General features: G+C 40.4%; 1 protein-coding gene across 2 annotated transcripts; it reads left to right on the top strand.

Moving 5' to 3' along the window:
- Window positions 1-378: 378 nt before the first annotated feature.
- On the top strand, window positions 379-13737 carry mkln1 (muskelin 1, intracellular mediator containing kelch motifs). Of its 2 annotated transcripts, none has more exons than XM_044108440.1 (18): window positions 379-478; window positions 2223-2292; window positions 3353-3495; window positions 4206-4294; window positions 4390-4499; window positions 5044-5236; window positions 5345-5461; window positions 5651-5716; window positions 7894-8006; window positions 8082-8294; window positions 9667-9888; window positions 9974-10103; window positions 10536-10683; window positions 11220-11334; window positions 12157-12296; window positions 12539-12641; window positions 13098-13152; window positions 13427-13737. In XM_044108440.1, exons 1-18 carry the CDS (start codon window positions 405-407, stop codon window positions 13546-13548), a joined length of 2223 nt encoding a protein of 740 aa, XP_043964375.1. In that variant the 5' UTR covers window positions 379-404; the 3' UTR covers window positions 13549-13737. The 2 variants fall into 2 exon arrangements, with proteins under 2 accessions (XP_043964375.1, XP_043964374.1); XM_044108439.1 differs by lacking the exon at window positions 379-478 and adding an exon at window positions 1243-1364.
- Window positions 13738-17084: the final 3347 nt, after the last annotated feature.

Consider the following 17084-nt stretch of genomic DNA (forward strand, 5'->3'; position numbering starts at 1 on the left):
TCCCTGGTCCAACACACCTGATTCCAACAGCTGAATTACCTCCAAAGTGCAGTCAGGTTCTCCAGAGTCCTGCTAATAACCTCATCATTTGACTCAGGTGTGTTGAAGTAGAGATACATCTAAACGAGTCAAATGATGAGGTTATTAGCAGGACTCTGGAGAACCTGACTGCACTTTGGAGGTAATTCAGCTGTTGGAATCAGGTGTGTTGGACCAGGGAGACATCTAAGAGTTGCAGGACACTGGCCCTCGAGGACCAGGAGTGCCCACCCCTGGTGTAAGATAATGGATGGACGAATGGAAGCTTGGTTATCTGGGAAGGGCTCAGAGTAGAGCTGCTGCTTTAAGCACCATTAAGTTGTTAAAGGAATACCAACATAAGATAGCATCATCCAGCTTATTTTATGAAAGCTGTGTTCACTTTCCTTGCTGACTCACGCACTCCGCAGGGAATCATGACTCAACATGTCGGAAGATGGTGAGGTCATCCTATGTGTTTACATATTAAAGAGATTAATAATTGATAGGAAATTATCAATGATGTGAAAGAATAACATGGACATTAATGACATAACAATTCTACACAGCATATATATCATTTTTGTCTTTTTGTTTGACTGTAAATGTTTTTCTGTCCAAAAAAGAGAGACTATTAAAAATATTTCAGGTCCTATTTTAATTCAAATTCATCTTCTATTTTAAAAGTTTAAAATTAAGATTAACATCTTTCCTCCAACCTCTATTGCATGTTATTTCATGAAATCAGTCATTTCTGTAAAAAAAAATAAAATGATAATAATAATAAAAAATAATAAAATCATTTTTAATGAGCTAATGTTACATTTAAATTTTCTGATAATCTAGATTTTGTGGATTTATTAGCTGTAAACCTTTATAATAAAAACGTTTACAATATTGTTCTCTATGTAGAGTGAATATATATATATACCGTAATAGATTAATTTCGCTTTTTGATTAAATGACTTTAAAAAATAACCGTTTTTATCCATCCATCCATTTTCTGTTCACCCTTGTCCCTAATGGGGTCGGGAGGGTTGCTGGTGCCTATCTCTAGCTACGTTCAGGGCGAGAGGCGGGGTTACAGTTTTTCGTGTTAACCAAATACAAAATTTATTAAAATGACGATAAAACATTACTAAATGTAGCTTTGGCAGATCACGTCCAATCAGGTCTAATTTTATTCGACTGAGAAGGCGGAACTAGTTGGAAAAACTGGCCAATGAGAGCCAGGCAGCCTCCCGTTAGCTGCTATTTTCTAACAAGATGGCTGCCGTTCCTGAGAGCAGAGTTCTTACTTTCAGCGTTTTTAAATGGAGCTCATATTCCTCCACATATTTACCAGAGTGAGTGTTGAGGACATTACCTAGCTGCATGTTTGCATTAATGTTAATGGCTGATGGAGGGCTTTCTGTCGCTCCGAGTACCGGTGGACGGTCCAGCCGGCTGGACTTGGCCTAGCTTGTCTCAGATCCAACACAGCAAGCGCTAGCTGAAACAAGGGCGCCCGCTGGGCTGGTTTATTTCTTATTTTTTTTCGACTGTTCTAAAGATTTTCTGATTCAGTACCGTGTGACATTTATAGCCCTTAATACAACGTTAAACTGAGTACTAAAAACGTGTAGCTAAGCCTCAGTAGCAGTTGAGTTCTTGCAGTCGCAACATAAACAAAGCAAAACATGTTACTATCTTTTTAAAACTGGGGCATTTTAAACAACTCCAAATTCAATAATCTATGCCCTGTTGCATTAGCATGCTGTGCGGTAATGTGTGGAAATAAATGTTTATGTTGGCATAACTGAAGCTGATACACACAGGTCCTTTTACTATTGGCTAGCCAGCTCATTAGCTAATTAGCCTGTTTACCCGTGCATTGAAACTAAATCGGACTCAGTGGTTTGCGTAAAATATGACAACACTGGTTAATCAGTGGAGTGTTGGTAATGTCGGGTACAGTTTATATGTCTGTTATATTTTAGCTGTTGCTTCACAGCTTCATCATCATGCTAGCTACTGCTAATTGAACTATCGTGCTTCATCTATTCTATACTGACACCGAAAGCTGTTCCTGTACGAGTATGGCAGTTTATATAATTACTGTCCTGTAAATGATTTTTTATAGTCTTTTCTTGCCTTTGTTGTTGCCAACTTGATTGGTCACTTTCCAGACTCGGTAAATAAAGCCAATCTTTTTAATTTCTTAGGAATATCTTGGTGGATAAACCTAACGATCAGTCCTCCAGGTGGTCTTCAGAAAGCAACTATCCTCCGCAGGTAGGCTGATTCAGTTAGCCAATGACATTGACGTTGCAGCTATAAAATGTAGAAAACAATGTTCCTATATACAAATTAAGATATGAATTCAAGTGCGTTTCCTTTGTACATTCTGATCAATGTGAAATTGAGGACAAATAAGGGAGTAACAGAGTCCTATGCAGACTTGTCTCCATTTTAATCTGCAACTCTGCTTCTGTATGGCTAAAGGGGTGATTACCTCTTTTTTACATTTTCTCACTAAACTGTTTTTTTTTCCTTCATAGATCACTTTGTCCTTTCACACCTTTCAAGTTTGTTTAGTGAGTTCGTAGACTATGTTCTCTTTTAGATCACGCAGCAGGGATCACAAGACCAAAGTGTGACCAACAGGTCACAGCATTCACCTGAGCAATGCTGTGTATGCTGTTCTTACAGGATGTTTAAATGCATTTGGTGTCCTAAATATAATCAAAGTTGTTGTGTGTTCTCCTTGCGCTGTCATCATCTGCATCAGATTATAGGGTTGTAATATCAGTGGGTTGCCTTCAACTTCTGGACTTATCAGTAGAGCCTGAGTTCTAAAGAACATGTGTAGCTAGCCAGGCTAAAGGATGAGCAGAAAGGGGAAGTGGTTAGACATGGTCTTAAATGAGTTGAAGCTAGTAGGCATGTCAACAGCCAATAATGAGTTATCATGTTTAAGTGAAAACACTATTTTTTTATTTTTTTTTTCTCTAGATAATTAGTTGTTTTTGACTTGTCTGGGGGGAAAGGACTTAAAGATGGATGACTTTGCTACATTCTAAGTCTGTTAGCTTGACCAAAACACAATGAGTGAAGTTCCATTCATGAAAAAAGATTCTCCCCTTGATTTTTGCAAACTTTGTGGCTCTACTTTCTGTGTGCCCCCCCCCCTTTCTCCCCACCCCTCTTCAGTTTCACTGCACTGTTGCAGAACTTAACATTTACAGTCTTAATTATCACCATACTTGGCGGTACAGCCAGTCTTCACCAAGAAGTGGCGCCTTGCTATTTTTATGCTTCATGCTGTTTTGTGTCTCTGTCTCTTCTTCACCAGTTTTTAATCTTGAAGTTGGAAAGGCCGGCGATTGTTCAGAGTATCACCTTTGGCAAGTATGAGAAGACTCATGTCTGCAACCTCAAGAAGTTCAAAGTGTTTGGTGGGATGAGTGAGGAGAACATGACAGAACTTTTATCCAGGTGAGTTTCTCGACTACAGAGTCCAGTTCTAAAGTAGATCTCTGTCAGCACTTAGTCATCAGTACCAGGGGGAAAAATAAAAAGTTAAGCTGTTTTATTTTTATATGGTGTTTGTCTTTGCACTTTTTGCCATCCCAGCATGATTTACAGTTTAATTCCACATCTCCTTGACCAAATAAACAAAACCCTTAAGGAATGTGATTCTAAGTCAGGATTGAATTATGCCCTAAGGAAGGGAAATGTCAACACTGGACAGTCACTCTTCTCTGTCCAGGTGATCTCTCCACCTTTTCTAGGTGCATCTCCTCCTCAGCTCCTTCAGACTAGCCAGCAGCAATTAGCTAACCCAGGTGGAAGTGCACATCTGCTGAGCTCATAAGAATGTTGGGAAAAACATTTCTAAAGGGTTAGTAGAGGAGGAGTGATGTTTTCGTTGACTTTCTGAAAGTGGAGTTTCAGAAGGAGCACTAAATGAGGAAGTCAAATTGGATATGTACAGCATTTTTATGACTAACGTTGACATTGTTGCTAGATTATGCTATAAAATGGCAGCATATGCCTGAAAAACATATTATTTATGTTTTATCAAATATGTAAAAAGCATTTTTGTACAAGTTTTCCACTGCGGCTTTAGTGAAGTAAATAAACCAATAATGAAAGCTAAAACAGCGTTTAAGAACTGACCCGTCTTCTTTCTGCTTGCCTCTCAGTGGCCTTAAGAACGACTACAACAAGGAGACGTTTACGTTAAAGCATAAAATTGATGAGCAGATGTTTCCCTGCAGATTTGTGAAAATAGGTAAAAGCATCCATCTGTGGTTGGGCTTGTTTACACTGCTCAGGTTTTCCATTTCTCCTTCATTTCCCTGAAACTTTTCTGCCTGTTTGCCGTAGTGCCTCTGATGTCTTGGGGGCCCAGTTTTAACTTCAGCATCTGGTACATTGAACTGCATGGCATTGAGGACCCTGATGTGGTGCAGCCCTGCCTTAACTGGTACAGCAAGGTCAGAACTCCAAGCTTTATCTTTCAAAATACTCTTAACATTTCCACTATTTCTCTAAAATGAATTTAATTATTTCAGAATGAGGTTTTTCTGTTCTTAATCCATAAGGCAGATCTATTCGGTCTAATTCTATGCTTTGTGCTCTTAGCGACATCATGCTGTACTATTTATTTTACATAATATTTAGAATTCCTAATTGCACTTTCTGAACCATTTGTAAAGTTTGTTAGTTTATTTTTACATGTTTGACCAAACTTGTGAAGTTCTTGGTGTATTTAAGTGTGCTGTACTGCTGCAGAGTTAGCAAATGAAACTGTAAGTCAGTACATTTATTTCTGTATTAGAAGGAAAAATAAATATTTTACGGAAATTCAGCTGTTTTTCTGTATTGGCTGATACTAGACCTCAGATATCGGCACAGGTAATGAAAAAAGTGGATCACTCCATCCCTTATTCAGTGTCATAAAATCACAGGAAGTCGTCTTCACAGCTCAGATTAGGTTGTGGAATCGATGTAAAGTTGCTGTCCATCGTGTCGTTTCAGTACAGAGAACAGGAAGCCATTCGGCTCTGCCTCAAGCACTTCCGGCAGCACAACTACACGGAAGCCTTCGAGTCGCTGCAGAAGAAGACGCGCATAGCCCTGGAGCACCCCATGCTCACACACCTGCACGACTGTCTGGTGCTGCAGGGAGACTTTGACGCCTGTGAGGAGCTCATAGACAAAGCAGTGAGAGGTACGGCCCTGCGGCTCCAGCTCCGCCTCACTCTGCAGCTCTCTGGAAGTGAACATGTGCCGACGCTCACTGCTTTCCCAACATTCCGTCATCTCATTTCTCTGCTAGATGGTTTGTTTAACCAGTACATCAGCCAGCAGGAGTACAAGCCCAGGTGGAGTCAGATTATCCCCAAGTGCAACAAAGGTACAGGCAGCCAAGAAATCAGCCGAGACGACATGAACAGTGAGAGCTTCTATTCGCCTGGGAAATCCTCCCAGTCTATTGGATTAAACACTCCAGACCTCTGAAAGCTCGCTGGAAACCTAACCCTGCTTTCTGTTTTTCTTCCTCTTTCCTACTCACTCACTCCCTCACTTTCATCCTCCATCCTCACGGTCCACCCTCATCTCCTCCCCGTCTCCTCGTTTCCAGGTGACGCCGATGACAATAGGCCCGGGATGAGGGGAGGACATCAAATGGTCATTGACGTCCAGACTGGTGAGACCCACGCAGATGCTGCCATGAGTCACTTCCTCCTACATCAGATTGGAAATGCAAAGCTCTGTTTCGGAGTAATCACATTAAGCCTCGTTTCCTCCCTCAGTCACCTTCCGGCCAACGTTTAAAACTCACATCACTACTTCTGCTTTGACGGTGACCATTGTGATTTGTTGAGGCCTTTGTAATGTGTGGAGCTGGATCTGCAGACTGCTGGGTGGAGTCACTGCAGCCCTGAGCTCCAACTCCCTCCAAACAGCAGTTAGTGCGTATCAGCAAGTTGATACCGTTTACTTCCATGAACCATTTATTTTTAAAAGAGGAATCTTTGGACAGTTAAAACTCCTTATTGTTTACGTTGCTTGTTTTATACTGACAGTCACTTCATCATGCAATTCTGAATGTTTCATCAACCTGAGGTTCACCTGGAGGTGAACCAATCAGGCCTTTTTGATGTCATAGATAAAAGAAGAAAGTGACACTGTGGCCACAAAGATTTCTTCTAAAATTGTACCGTTTGTTGCATCATTTCAGTAACCATGTCCAAACTTTCCACGCTGCGTACTCTGAAGTGTGGCCTCCATTCTGACAGTTGTGTGGTAAAACATGGCTGATGAGCAGCAGCAGACAGACGTCTTCCTGATTCCACCATGGAATCTTTTACCTTTTATCTCCAAAAAGGTTCCAATTTCCTTTTCTTTTTAACTTTATTTTGTAATGGTTTTCAAATGTACATTCAGACCCCTACTAACAGAAGTCTAGAACTTCTAGTTGGACAAAGGCAAATAAAATAATCATAACTTAAAAAATCCAATTAGATTTTTTTATTACTATTTTAAGTCCGACTGACTTATTTTGCCAAATTTCTTTATCATCACATACATCCGCTTTGGATTCTTTGATGTTTTCTTGTATAAATCCTTTGTGTCTAACCTGGATTATTTTAATGCTGTATTTTTTTTTCAACACATGATAAATTGTACAGGTTTCAGTACTTTTTGGAAATCATCTGTGCTGTAGCGTTGACATAACGCCCGACTCTGTCTCAGCTGTTTTTCTCATGTTTTCCTCTGGAACAGCTCCACTCTCTCTCTCCTCGGCCTGCTTTGTGGCGCTGCAGCAACAACAGAAATGACTTTGCTGTTGTCTACAAAATAATATAGCAAAACCTCTTTTTACATGTAGCTACACACAGCTGAAGCAACACTGCTATGAACAAAAAGAAAGCATGAACCGTGGATAAATACGAAACATCAAAGACATGAGTAGTGATTCATTGTAGGCCTGTTACCATAGGGAATAAATCAATCGCAAGAAAAATTAAGACGAGCTCAATTTCCATTTGCATGATTTATTGATCTTCTCTTTTCTCTCCTTCTACCAAAAATTAGATGACAAAAGTCTTCAGTTTGGTTAGATGTGGAATCCCTTTATTGAAGAACAATTCTGTTTACACAGACTTCATAATTCATTTTATTTGTTGTTTTGTTTATTTGTTTTGCATATTGAAAATGTCTTCCAGTTCCAGAGTTAAATGTTCATTAGAATTTAAAGTTTATTGACCTTTGACAATGTGCTCTTGCATTTTTATGCCGTTACTATTATATTACTGGGAAATGGTCTCAAAACAAAATGATCACTTATCACAATAACTTCTGGGTGAATTGATCATCCAGCAAAATTTGTCATGGTGACAGACCTAATCCCATGTTTTTCCTCTTGCATTCCTTTTTTAATCAATTAAGGGCCTTAATAAAAACATTTAGGACTTGTTTATTAACTTTTGGAGTCAATCACAGCAACCCAGTGATGAATCAGATACTAATAGTTTGACATATAGATGTCTGGTGGAAAGCCCTCCCTCTCTCTGACATGTCTGAGCTTGCTGGATGTGGTCATGGAACAGGTCTGGTTTTGTTGGATGTTTTTTTTTTTTTTCTGAGTGGATCTTTGAAGTTGTTGTGTGTTTTTGTAGCCTCTGCTCTCTGGGCAGGGCGGCTAAATGTTCAAACACAGATTAATGCTTTGGAGTTCATCCATGATATGATGGCAGAATGAAAATCAGCCTTTGCTTCTTTCATTTGTTGATATAACTTAATTTGAGCTGACGTAATGTCAGAAGTCCACTCTTCCGATGTCTCCAATAGTGATGTAATGTGTGTGTGTGTGTCCTGCAGAGACGGTGTACCTGTTCGGGGGTTGGGATGGCACTCAGGATCTGGCTGACTTCTGGGCTTACAGCGTCCAGGAGAACCAGTGGGCCTGCATCTCCAGGGACACAGAAAAAGAGGTGAGGGTCAGCCTGACGACACAAACCCACCAGCAGGTGGCAGCTCTGTAAACCTGTCTGCTGTCCACCAATCAGAACGGCCCGAGCGCCCGCTCCTGCCACAAGATGTGCATCGACTCGCAACGCCGGCAGATCTACACGCTGGGCCGCTACCTGGACTCCAGCGTCAGGAACAGCAAGTCCTTGAAGAGCGACTTCTACCGCTACGACATCACGGCCAACACCTGGACGCTCCTCAGCGAAGACACGTCAGCGGACGGAGGGCCCAAGCTGGTGTTTGACCACCAGGTAGCGCTCCTGTTTCACTCTGCTTTCTCTTTGTTTTTACTCAGGTCTTTTTGTTTTTAAAAAAAAAATCTTTCAAAACGAGATTTTCTGATTGAACATTTTGCTACCATTATTCAAGTTTTTCCTGTTTAAAAGAAAACAAAAACAGTGAAATATCTGATGCGTTGATCCAGATGTCAGCTAAAGAGTAATAAAAAATATTTAAAAATGGTTTATTTATACTTGCAGAAAAAGTCAAACTATATTTGCGTTATTGGTTCATGCTAAAGTAAAACAGCATCGGTTGAGTTCAAATGAAGACGGAAGCTCATCGGATCTTAGAAATCCAACAGGACTCAAATGCAACACAGTTTGTGAGCGGGACATTGTAAAACATCCACCTCACAGATATGATGCGACTGGGCAGAATGTTGGTGGCGGTGATGGAGTCTCATTCTGAGAAGATGAAGAAGAGGAAGCCGGAAAGGAAAAAATTAGTTGACATTTAAACTATATTAGCATTTAGAAACATTATCTGTATGTGTTCCATGTAGAGATCCTCTGATGCTGGTCACCAACCCACTTCCTGGTGGATCTCTACATGCAAAAGCCAATGGAATGCTTCCAAAATAATTCAAGGACTCTTTTGTTTTTTAACTTGTCTTTGAGTAGTTTATTTCAAATGACAGGTTTCTTAGATTTGCAAGTTAATTTTCTATAAACTGTGAACAGTGGAAGGAAGCCTTTCAACAAACCAAATATCAGTTCCTGTTTCTTAATATTTCATAAAAATTCTGGTCTTTTTTTTTCTCTCTCTTTTGAAATTTAAGACCAAATTTTATTTAGCAAATAATCAACAAATCAGGTGCTCACTTACAAAAAACAATAACTACCAACTACCTGTTAGTCACAGCACAAATTGGAAAGTGATGGTGTGTTAAGACACGCTTTTAAATATTTTTATCATTGTACATTTATGAGAGTTGCACAATAAATCTGCCAACCAATAAGCAGTTCATTAAAGTTCACTCTGGTTGATGCTTACAGGCGGAATCTATTTGAGTTCCAAGGTTTAATGAGGTATATGTATTAAAAAAAACAAACTTTTTTCTGATGTTTGCCATGCTGCACCGATTCCACTTTTGTGGCCGATCATACAAATAAAAATTCTTCTGTCTGAAAATTCAGTATATAAAGCAACAACACACTAAGTTGGTAATAGTGGGGTAACCAGTGCTTACTGCAGCTGTCATCTTATTATTCCTGTCAGTAAATAGCAATTACCCCCAAATTAGAAAGTGGTCCAGCCAATCTACTTCCAAATTTTATTAATGTCTTACCAAAACATATTAGAATGCCAACCTGATCCGCCTTCCCTCTCCTGTCGTTGCAGATGTGCATGGACTCAGAGAAACACATGATTTACACGTTTGGCGGCCGCATCCTGACGTGTAACGGCAGCGTAGAGGACAGTCGGACATCGGAGCCACAGTTCAGTGGTTTGTACGCCTTCCACTGCCAGGCGGGGACGTGGCGCCTCCTACGGGAAGACTCGTGCAACGCCGGGCCAGAAGACATTCAGTCCCGGATCGGACACTGCATGCTCTTCCACACCGTGAGTCTGATTTCAGACTGGATTTTGGCAGAGCTAACTACTGTTACCTGATGCTAACTGATGTTACCTCTGTACCGGTCAACAGAGAAACCGCTGTCTCTATGTGTTTGGGGGTCAGAGGTCAAAGACGTACCTGAACGATTTCTTCAGCTACGACGTGGACGGAGATCATGTAGAGATCATATCTGATGGTACCAAAAAGGATTCTGGGATGGGTGAGTTTTTAATTCCAGTTGCTCTAACAAGCTGCCGATGATTAAAGCCAGACTGGGCTCAGATACACGCGTTCCTGTCCCGTTGACATGGCAACGTCAGAACCTCTCAATGTCACAAAATGGAGGTCTGCAGACGGTGGATTTGTTTTCTTCTTTAAAATCAAATTTGGAACATTTTAAATAGTTTCTGAATTGTAATAAATGAGAATCTTGATTCATTTGTGTATCTGTATCGACCATTTAGCCGTTTGGGTTTTTTAAACATTGATGATTGACCGGAAATCTTCAGTCAGTTCACACCTACAACTTCAATAGGGTGCTTGGCAAACTTTAGGCAGAGTTTCTTGGTTGGAGGATCTGCTTCCTGCAGAACAACTGGAGTTTTATCTGCAACAAATGTTTGTCATTAAACGTTCTTTCACCATTTCCCAGTTCCAATGACTGGTTTCACCCAAAGAGCCACCATCGACCCGGAGCTCAACGAGATCCACGTCCTGTCTGGGCTGAGCAAAGACAAAGACAAACGGGAGGAGAACGTGCGCAACTCATTCTGGATCTACGACATCGCCCGTAACAACTGGTAGGCCCCGAAACGAAAGCCAGGCCTCATCGTTCAGAGATAACTCTGATCGTAACCACAACACTCACAGGAAGTTCTCAGACACATGCAGAGCGTCGCTGTGTCACCGTGATCACACCACAGAGGCTCAGTGTTCATGCAGCACTAGCTGGCTGCCAGCACTCAGTGTCTTTATATAACAGCGGACAAAAGAAATCGTCTTTTGAGGCGTTTCAACAGGGAACAGTTGGATCACAGTAAACACGATGTGCAGGAAAAGCTGTGGCCTACTGCTTCTAGTGATTCACATCACTAGCATATGAAGTCTTAGTCCCTCATGTGCTACAATTTGTTCCTTTTTAGAATTTATGACACATGGTAAGAACTGGGGTAAACTAATTCTGGAAGTGTGACTTTGTTTGTGTTTTTTACCAGAACAGCCTACGCTACGTTTGTTTTTTTTCTTTGATGGCTTCAGGATGTATTCGCGGCTGTATTTCTTCTTCTTCTTCCTCATCATCATCATCACTTCTGTGTGTGTGTGTTTGTTCACTCAGGTCATGTGTGTATAAGAACGATCAGGCTGTTAAAGAAAACCCGAGTAAGACGCTGCAGGAGGAGGAACCGTGTCCACGCTTTGCACACCAGCTGGTCTACGATGAGATGCACAAGGTAGCACTTCTACTCTACGCTGCCACACTGTCTACATGTCCAAAACCCAAACAGTGTCAATAAAACACCCCCACCCTCCTCTCACATCCCTCTGACTGCATTCTGCCTCAGTGCCTCATGAATATTCTAGGGCTTAGAAATCTGTCCGCTTCAAAATAAAGATAAAAACAACAAAGTTTCACACAAACTAGCAGGAGCCGTAGTAGTTAGCTTTTTGAACACCAGGAATCACTTCTGGTTTATTATTCCTGTTATGCTTATTATTCACATCAAACTGGTGATGTTTAGATATATGACTGAACTGAGTGTAGAGCTGAGCAACTGGAGGATTTCCTCTATAGAAAACGTTAAGCTCATTTTAATAAAAATAGGCTTAATGAGAAGTATTAATATGTGCTTAAAGATTATTTTTCAACTGTACTTTTAATCTGAGAAGTGATTCTCATTGGAATGTAGGTTTTAATTTGATAAATGATTGCTTACTGTGATCTAGTTTCTTACTTGAAATGCCATAACCAGCAGTTATTCCTGCTGCTGCATAGATGATCTATTGACCTCTAACCTCAGGAGCCCAAATCAACCAACCAGTGTCCAAATCCTTTCCATCCTTTCAATTAAATCCAAAAAAAACAAACAGATGTCACTCCTTATTTTCTCACAACTATACCTTCGATGAAAAGATCATGTTTCTGTTATTACCACTGAGGTCAGTGCAGGTCAGTCAGTCCCATCTGAGTTCTTTCTAATTTAGTATTGCATGAATAATTTAGTGTAAGTGTTGGAGAATGTCTGTTCCATGCATGTTTATCCCAAAATGTCCAGGTTCACTACCTGTTTGGAGGAAACCCTGGGAAGTCGTGTTCTCCTAAAATGCGCCTGGATGACTTCTGGTCCCTCAAACTGTGTCGGCCCTCCAAGGAGTACCTGCTGCGCCACTGCAGATACCTCATCAGGAAGTACAGGTCTGCAGATTTTACTGTGTCACTCCGTTACCTGTTATGTTCGGGTCAATGATCAGACAGCAGATACAGAGATTTCTCTGTCATCTACAGCCAGGACTTTGTTTTAAAACTAGAGAACAGTAAATTATGGGAAATAGTAGTAAAGGTAACCTTAAGGTTGTAGCATGCTGCCATCTAGTGGTTGTAATCTGTAACAATTGTCATTGTTTGTCCACTGTGTTGACCATGACTGTGTGTGGTAGGTTTGAGGAGAAAGCCCAGTCAGAGCCACTGAATGCTCTGAAGTACCTTCAGAACGACCTGTCGCTAACCGTGGACCACACTGACCCCGATGAGACCAAAGAGGTACTGCAGCGTCCACACACACACACACACACACACACACTACTTTAACTCGCCACTGACCAAGACTAACTAGAGTGAATCTCAACCTGCATGTTCAGCTGAGAGTTTGACGTCACTTGGAGCACATTGCATAGAACTAGACTGAATAGATTGGTTCTTATGGATTGGGAACATCGTTACCAATTTCTGTACAGGAGTTTTTTATTTTATTAAATTTTTTCAAAATCGAGACCAATACAGATACTAATATCATATCAGTACATTTCTACTTTGAACTACGGAACCTAAAGGCTTCCATTGGTGGAAAACAATCCACATTTTCCTTGAATTAAATCTTCAAAAAACAAACAAAGTTGATTAGTGGATGAAACGGATCAGCTGCCCAGCCGTAGGTGAGAGTTTAACTCTTCTGTTCTCCTGAATGTCGGTGACACCGGTGTTTGTGTTGCCTTTCAGTTCCAGCTCCTACCAACGGCTCTCTTCAAGTCCAGTTCTGATTTCATCCCTCTAGGTAAGACCCTCATCACTCTGAACGAGTTGGATAAAAATACTGGATAGGTTGAGTCTGCTTGACTTCAGTTAGTGACAGTACTAAACCATAAACATCAAGAGGAAATCATGTTTATCAGATTTAAACAGCCTTCATTTTTTATGTGGGACTGATTAAGAGTTCACTGTTTTACTTTAAATGAGCAGTAAGTGTTAGAGCAGAGTGACCCTCAGGCAGCAGCCTGAAGCTGACCGGGGGTCAGTCCTCACAGACCTCTGCTCCCTCCTCCTCTCAGGCTTCTCTGACGTAGACCAGACGTACGCTCAGCGAACGCAGCTCTTTGACACACTCGTCAACTTCTTCCCCGACAGCATGACGCCCCCGAAGGGCAACCTGGTGGACCTGATCACCCTCTAGCATCCTGCTCCTTTCACACCTGGCTGAACACACACCTGTGCACGCACACACACACACACACCTAAAACACACCAGACTGGCCAGCTGAGTCCACTTTGTCCACCTCCACTAAACTGACCTGTGTTCTACAGGCTTTGTCACCATGGCGATGAGGGTATTAAAACACAGCACCACTGTGCTAGATAGACATGAGTGAGATTTCCTAAAAGCCTTTGGTGCTTTTTATTTTTTATTTTTTTTGTGTTTTTCTTTGGGTGTGAGCTGAACGCTCAAAGCTCTAGAAAGTTTTCATTTGACAAAAAAAAAAAAAGATTGTTGCACCTCTGCTTTGCTTTTCACACACAGACGTTCAATGAGTACTTTTAAGGCCAGTGGATTTTTTTTTTTTTAATTTTTTTTCTTTAAAGTTGGCCGAGTTTCCGCAGCTCATCAGTTCTTTAGGCTTTTCCTGAACGTCTCTCCTGGGAAACGCGTTCAGCTTCATCGTCCGGCTTCTGTGCTGCTTCCGTTTTTGAAGAGCTGCTCGGCTTTCTTTGGAGCTCATGACTTTTATTATTTTTTTATTTTTTATTTTTTTAGATGACATGCAGCCGCACCAACCACAAACAAAAATGTAGTTTACTATTTTAGTAGTTTTAGTGAGTGCGATGAGGGAAAAAAAAAAAAAAAAGAATTTATATGTATGTCAGGAAAATCTAAAAGTCCTTTTGGGTCTGACTAATATAAGTTTAAACACGTCAATTATCTGACTGTAAATTGATCTAATTGCTGAAATTATGTACAAAATATGTAAATATACATACATAATATTTTCCCGGATTGGATGCATTTTCTGCTGGAATGTCTCCCACCTTACCTAAACCTTCTGAGTTTACACAGACGCTCATTAGTTCCTGTATCACATATTCAGCATAAGGGGGGAAAAAAAATGTGATTGTGCTTTAAGAACCTGGATTATTGTTATGAATGACCTTCTGTAGGTTTCCTTAAAGTCCCTCGTGTGAGTGGAAAATACCCACAAATGACTTTTTATTTTTTTTCAGTTAGGTGGATCAGATGATAGATGTTGAATTACATCTACAAACAATATGCCCACAATCTGAAAGTATCACTTTTCATAAAATACATCAAAACTGAAAACCATTTTTAGTCTATATAACACATCAAACACAGCATGGATATTGATTTACTAAAAATTGTAAACCTTTTATATTCTGGTTGACAGAAAGCTGCTGCCTCTATGATGGAATCTGCAGCATATTTCCTCCTCTTTTACGTTAGTATTTCCTTTTAAAATAAACAAAGATTAGAATCAGCAGGACCTCTTGTGATGCATGAAATCATTGGTCATATCATATTTGCTTTATAGAGAAAAATATTCCTCCCTATCTAACTAAATGTCCATTAAAGCGTCAGATTTTAACACAAAGCAGTAAAGAATGTATGTTTTAGTTGATAAATTTCAGTGACGTTTTCATTTACAATCATTTCCTGAAACTAGACAGAAAATGGGAAATCTGTGCTGTTCACTGCAACTGAAGCATAAATCTGTACATTTATTAAGACTCTGGTTTAAAAGCTAAACAACTGAATGATAGTCAAACCTTTTCTGTTAGTGTTCCAGTTTTAGACGTGTTGATGTGGACGGTCAACAGCACGGCTGTTTAAAACTCCAAACCGGACCAGAACCACCAGGCTTGGGCCGGAGTGAGTCTGCCTGTCGCTGTTTCTGTTTCCATGACGCTCTTGACGTAGTAAATGTAGGTTGGTGTGCCTCGCAGTCTTAGAGTCCTAACCTCTGACCTTCTAAACACATCAGGGTTTTTTTTTTTTTTTTACACTCACCAGCTGGTGTTTATAATTCCCACTAGAAGAAACATCAATCAGATCAGATCATTTTAAAGAGCTGGTTAAGCAGCAGTTATAAATGTGCTGATATAAAGGCGTGGTTGCCGGGGTACATACTTGGATCTGGCTAGATAAAATGTCTCCCTCCACTATTAAATAGTTTAAATCTGTACATTCTATTTTACATGCAGATTATTGGTGCACTGCAGTATGGAGTGACTCTTAATATTTTTGTTTACTGCTTGTTTTAACTTACCGGCCACAAAACAGATTTTAATCAAGCTAAATATTCATGCATGTCCCACCAGACATTCCTTACTGGTCCCAGTTTAGGACTTTAGGAACAGTAACAACTGGCCTTTACTGCAGATGACATGAACTAGGAGCCACTCGCTGGCAAATCACTGAATACTGCAAACCAAACCAAAGGTTGTTTCAGTTCTGCAGGAAGGCGAGCGCCGCAGCTCGCTTAAAACCTGCAGCTGGGTGGGATTCTCCTTTTGGAACGCTGGGAAAACAGTCCTGGTGTTTTTAGGAAGAACTAAGTGATGCGAGTTGTTATGATTGCAGTCCTTAAGCACAGAGATAGAAACCGCTGTCCCCCATCACGAGTGATTGTGGAAGCTTCACATGTAGCAAACGAATATTAGAGCTTTGCTCAAGAAACTGATATTTCAAATCATTAAATGTTATTCAGCTATTCTCTAACCAAAGGACACCATTAGCAAAACACACTGAAAGCGTAGAAGATGATAAACAACCGTGGTATCAAGTGACTTCAGCCACGTAGGCTCACTTCCTCTTCCTCTTCCTCTTGTTTCTCTTGGATTGAGTGAAAGTAGCTGGAGGATATCGCTAGCTGCTTTCTGGCAGGAGCCTCACCTGTTTTAATTACCGCTAACAGACGTAGCTTTCAAACCTCTTAACGCGGCAGACATTTTAAGCCTTAGCAGAGAGGAGAGCGATAAATCTGGAATTTAATTTCTTTTAGTAGAGTGGTACATGTCAATTTTTTTTTATTTTTTTAAATTTATTTTTATAAATTCGGTAATTAAGTGTAAGAAGATACTTTTATTGGGTTCATTACACCCTGAGTGATGCATTTCTGCTAATTTTTTATGATTTTTGCCTTGAATATGGCTTAAAAGAGACATAATCATTATAATAGTACTTACCACTATCAATTTTTGGTGAAATCCACCACGTTTTTTCTTTGAAATGCACTTATACTGGATGATGATGAAGGGTGGTGACGTGTGTTTCCTCCCATGTTGCTTCTATCCAGAATGAATTCATGGGGTAAAAGAATACTTGAGGAAGCAATAAGAAGGATTATTGAAGGTATTCTGATAATGTTTGAGACTCTCCATTTTACTGGAGCATTTCAGTTTTTTTACCAGAAGAAGGTTTTGTTTAAGAAAGCTTCATTCTGAACACCTTAATTTACCAAACAATGCCAAATGCTTGTTTTCTTTTTTGGATATGCGTTGGGGAGATGGTCCCACAACCTTTGCTGTGTCATAACTTATTACCATATATGGTCGTTGCCCGTCTCCGGAGCCCTTGGTGGGTCTGAGGAAGTGTAAGGCCGGTCCTCTCTGATCCACACGCACCACTCTGTGCACACACAGAATGTGTAGAAAGCCTTGTAGTATTGCATTGTATGTAATGTATATAACAAATAAAGA

The sequence above is a fragment of the Gambusia affinis genome, linkage group LG23 (genome assembly GCF_019740435.1).
Source record: "Gambusia affinis linkage group LG23, SWU_Gaff_1.0, whole genome shotgun sequence".
NCBI lineage: Eukaryota > Metazoa > Chordata > Actinopteri > Cyprinodontiformes > Poeciliidae > Gambusia > Gambusia affinis.